Source organism: Aegilops tauschii, chromosome 4, assembly GCF_002575655.3.
Source record: "Aegilops tauschii subsp. strangulata cultivar AL8/78 chromosome 4, Aet v6.0, whole genome shotgun sequence".
NCBI classification, from domain to species: Eukaryota; Viridiplantae; Streptophyta; class Magnoliopsida; order Poales; family Poaceae; genus Aegilops; species Aegilops tauschii.
This window is the reverse complement of record NC_053038.3, coordinates 74,216,692-74,218,625: the sequence shown is the minus strand read 5'-3', so window position 1 is coordinate 74,218,625 and position 1,934 is coordinate 74,216,692. Positions and strand designations below refer to the sequence as shown.

The window sequence follows — 1,934 nt, the reverse complement described above, 5'->3', positions numbered from 1 at the left end:
GGCTCTAGGCCGCTGGTTTTTAGGGCCACGTGCACAAAGACTTTTTGGCTATCATTGACAAGGTCAAGCGACTCTGGCAGGGCGGCGGCGGCAACAACGACACGTCGACGACTCATTCTGACAGCGGTAGTAGTCGTTTGGGGTCCCGAGACCTCAATGTAATTTCTATTATGTTTTATGTGCTTTATACTTGGGATGAACTTATACAGTAGATCTGGAATTTTTTCAGAAAAGAAGTTGTCTTCTCTTTTACACAAGTCCTCTCAGAGCTCATAACTTCGAGGTTCGAATGCCTGTTCAATTGTGCCATCAACATCAGAAATCACACACTTATCTTCTCCATTCCCAGTCACGCCGCCGGCCGCACACAAAGCACGATGAAGCCGCCAACCCAATCGGCGGGCAGAGTTAGCTCGGATCGACGTGCGCGCATCCTCTGGGCTCTGCACCGGCCGTCAAACCTGAAAACGACATTCCCCTAACTGATCAATGCGCCGGTCGTCAGCTGAACTTGTCTTGTGCTGAGGCGAGAAGTCAGAGGTAACATGGTGGCACAATGCGATTCTTCGGTTAGCCTACCACTTAGTGCCAAACCGCCGAAGAAACTCAACGCATGCACACACTAAAAAAGTACAGATAGCTTCCCACTATCTCGAACCAGTCCATCTCCCCCTCGAATCACTCCTGAATCATCGCCACCCACGACCTCTATAAATCCAGGAGCGTGACGAGGAAGAGGGAGATAGGGCGAGAGAAGGTCTGGAGAGAGAGGATTTCATTGCAAAACAAAAAGATGGCAGCAATTGAAGACGACTCGTGCAGGAGGGCGGGCTCGATACCGTTCAAGTGGGAGGTCTGTCCTGGGACGCCGAAGCACACGAGGAGCGCGAGCGCCGCGGCGGCGGTGGCGGCATCGCCTGCCAAGGTGGCGCCCAAGCTGACGCTGACGCCGCCTCCCTCCATGGCGTCCTCGCCATCGCCGTATTACCACCACTCGGCGGCTTCGTCGCCTCGTGTCACCTCCGCGCGCTCGGCGTCGGTGTCACCTTCCCGGCGCCGGCCCTACGCGTATGCCGGCGGTCACCGCCGAGCGCCGCCCACCGCCTTCATCGACGCCGCGCCTCGGCCAGCCACGAAGGAGTACGGCAGCCCCGCGCCTGAGCCAGACACGGCGGCGTTTGGGTGCTTCGCTCTGCCTATGCTCCGGAGGAAAGGCAGCAAGAAAGGCGCCGGCCTCGCGTCCGCGTCCAGCTTCAGCTCCAGCTCCAGCTCGTCGGGAGGCAGCTTCAGGTCGGACGGCGGAGGGCTGGGGATGCGGCGGTCGGCGTCGATCTCATCGGCCTCGTCGTTGCCACTGCCGCCCGGGAGGAGATACGCCGCCCAAGCGAGGGCGGAGGTGGATGCTGCAACTGGCCGTGGCTGGTACTTTTGACTATTGTGTTTTGACTGGACGGCGACCGGCCGGCACGAGCGCTGCCCAGCATTGTTGAAGAAATATAGGAGGAAGATGTAGCTTTGTGTGATGAGATGACGAGATTTGAGATCCCAGCTTTTGTGAAAATGTCTGGAGACTGTTTGCTTTTGCTTATTTGCTCCATCAAGGGAGCAAATGGGGATAAACAGTTGCTCACATGATGTATCAACCGGGCAACAAAATAAAAGGACAGTGAATCTTAGAATTTGTTTAAATACTTTCTTTTTTACAAAATGTCAAAATTATATCTCTGTTAAGAAAAATGCAATTCTCACGGACAAAGAATCACTCACCCTTCTCGTCGTGGACAAAAAGCCTATTTTTTATCCGATTTCGCACAAAGGATGTCTTGGTTATGATAGCTACGGAAGGAAATGAAAAGAGACTGTCCATAAGAGCATCTCTAGCCGATATCCTGGCACCTGGCCGATCTCCTAAACTGGTTAGAGTTAGAGTAATT

The 1,934-nt window shown here is 54.2% G+C and overlaps 1 protein-coding gene across 1 annotated transcript; it reads left to right on the top strand.

Annotated features, from left to right (window-relative positions):
- Positions 1-594: 594 nt before the first annotated feature.
- LOC109743090 (uncharacterized) lies at positions 595-1,679 on the top strand. The gene has a single exon (XM_020302170.4). The coding sequence runs from the start codon at positions 794-796 to the stop codon at positions 1,430-1,432; it is 639 nt and encodes a 212-aa protein (XP_020157759.1). The 5' UTR covers positions 595-793; the 3' UTR covers positions 1,433-1,679.
- Positions 1,680-1,934: the final 255 nt, after the last annotated feature.